Source organism: Hevea brasiliensis, chromosome 17, assembly GCF_030052815.1.
Source record: "Hevea brasiliensis isolate MT/VB/25A 57/8 chromosome 17, ASM3005281v1, whole genome shotgun sequence".
Classification (NCBI taxonomy): domain Eukaryota; kingdom Viridiplantae; phylum Streptophyta; class Magnoliopsida; order Malpighiales; family Euphorbiaceae; genus Hevea; species Hevea brasiliensis.
Genome location: NC_079509.1, coordinates 25,019,136 through 25,021,342, shown reverse-complemented (window position 1 = coordinate 25,021,342; position 2,207 = coordinate 25,019,136). Strand labels below are relative to the sequence as shown.

At 40.8% G+C, this 2,207-nt stretch overlaps 1 protein-coding gene across 1 annotated transcript; it reads left to right on the top strand.

Annotated features, from left to right (window-relative positions):
* The first annotated feature begins 1,019 nt into the window (after positions 1-1,019).
* LOC131175272 (uncharacterized) lies at positions 1,020-1,812 on the top strand. Its single transcript, XM_058138985.1, has 2 exons — positions 1,020-1,098; positions 1,238-1,812. The coding sequence occupies exons 1-2, from the start codon at positions 1,020-1,022 to the stop codon at positions 1,810-1,812; spliced, it is 654 nt and encodes a 217-aa protein (XP_057994968.1).
* The last annotated feature ends 395 nt before the right edge of the window (positions 1,813-2,207 follow it).

Below are 2,207 nucleotides of genomic sequence, written 5' to 3'. Positions count from 1 at the left end.
GTTCACCTACAAAAGATCCACATTACCACCTCTAATGCTTTCTTTCCCTATGTGACACATTCAAGATGAATGGAGTCTTTAATCAAGCTATAAGACTCAAAGCATTCCCCTTCTCCCTTTGAGATAGAGCAAGGAAGCGGTTGCTTTCACAACCAGCTGGAACATTTACCACTTGGGAAGACCTCTCACAAGCTTTTCAGGCAAGGTATTTCTCACCTGCAAAGACTACAAAGTTAAGGGTTAAACTCAACACATTTAGACAAAAGGAAGGTGAATCACTCTATAACGCACGGGAGAGAGATAAAGACTTACAGAGAGAATGTCCACACCATGGCATAGAAGATTGGCTCCTAGTTCAGAATTTCTATAATGGGCTACTGGCCTCTATAAGGAGCACAGTAGATTCAGCTGCAGAAGGTGACCTAATGGGGAAAACGGTAGCACAAGCACTTGAACTTCTAGAGAGGGTCGCTTATCACAACTACGAGTGGTTAAATGAAAGGGGAAACACAAGAAGAACAGTAGGGATCCTAGAAGTGGATGCCCTAAGCATGATAAATGCTCAGTTCGATTAGCTCACAAAAAGGCTTGATAGAATGCAAGCTAATGCCATAGGGATGAACAACCAACATTGTGAAAACTACGGAGGAGGGTGTATGACTTCAGAACGCAATAATTACAATGAACCCTCTATGGAACAATTGAGCTATATAAATAACAGAGGAAACTTCAACTAGAGGCAGCTCATCAATCCATACTCAAACACCTATAACCCTGGATGGAGGAACCACCTGAACTTCTCATGGTCCAACTCACAGAATCAGCCCATGAACAAGCAACAAGGGTATAGACAACTAGCACCCCTAGGATTTCAGAATAAAGGACAAAACTTTGCATAGCCATCGTCACCTCCTCAATCTCAATAGCCTAAACCAAAGTTAACTGTGGAATCCATGATGGAGAGCTTCCTAGCAACCTAACAATAGCAAAATGAAATGATAAAGCAGTTAGCTTCCAGAATGGACCAACTAGCCACGCGCAATAAGATGCTTAAAAACCAAATTGCTCAGCAAGCAAATTCTTCAAGCAAGGCTATTGGTAAATTAACAAGTCAACCAGAAATGAACCCTAAAGAGTGGTAAGGCAGTTACCTTGAAGAGCGGTAGAACATTAGAAAAATAACCATCAGAGGGAAAATCAACTGAACAAACCCCTAACGAACCTAAAAACCAAACAGAGGAGAAAGAAGAAGATAAAAAGGAGCAGGAGGAGGAAATTAAAAAAAAGAAAAAGCTACCAGAGCCATATCAGCCCCCTCTACCTTTTCCCCAGAGATTCCAAAAGGTTAAACTGGATAAGCTGTTTGGAAAATTTTTAGAAGTGTTGAAGAAACTCTACATCAATATTCCCTTTACAGAAGCACTGTCTCAGATACCATCCTACACCAAGTTCCTTAAAGAAATTCTTTCGAAGAAAAGAAAATTGAAAGACTATGAGACTGTCGCTCTTATAGAGGAATGTTGTGCCATACTAGAAAACAAACAGTCGCCAAAGCTGAAGGATCCAAGAAGCTTCTCCATACCTTGTCTTATTGGCAACATGACTATAGACAAGGCACTCTGTGACCTAGGTGCAAGTTTAAGTCTGACACCTCTATCAATATGTAAGAAGTTAGATGTAAGAGAGCTCAAACCTATAACAATTTCACTGCAACTGGCTGATCGGTCTGTAAAGTACCCTATGGGCATCCTAGAGAACATCCCGATCAAGGTGGGAAAGTTCTTCATCCTAGTTGATTTTGTAGTTTTATGAATGGAGGAAGACGTCCAAATCCCTATCATCCTGGGAAGACCTTTCTTGGCAACTGACGGAACTATCACAGATGTTAAGAATGGGTGGTTAACTCTCAAAGTAGGAGATGAAGAAGTGGAATTCAACTTGTTCAGAATAATGAAGCACAAACTTGAACCTAATGAATGCTTAAAGGTTGATATAGTTGACAAGATAGTTGAAGAGGAATTTCATAAAGCACATCCAGAAGATCCTCTTGAAGCATGCACAGTGCGCAGCCACATAGTAGATAATGAGAACACAGAAATTGTAGCCTGTGCACAATCTTTAATAGCTAATCCACCCCTACCCTTAGCTCAAGCTTTCAAGGTAGAAGAGCTAAAAGAAGAATAGCACAAAGGTAAGCCCCAGGAAAA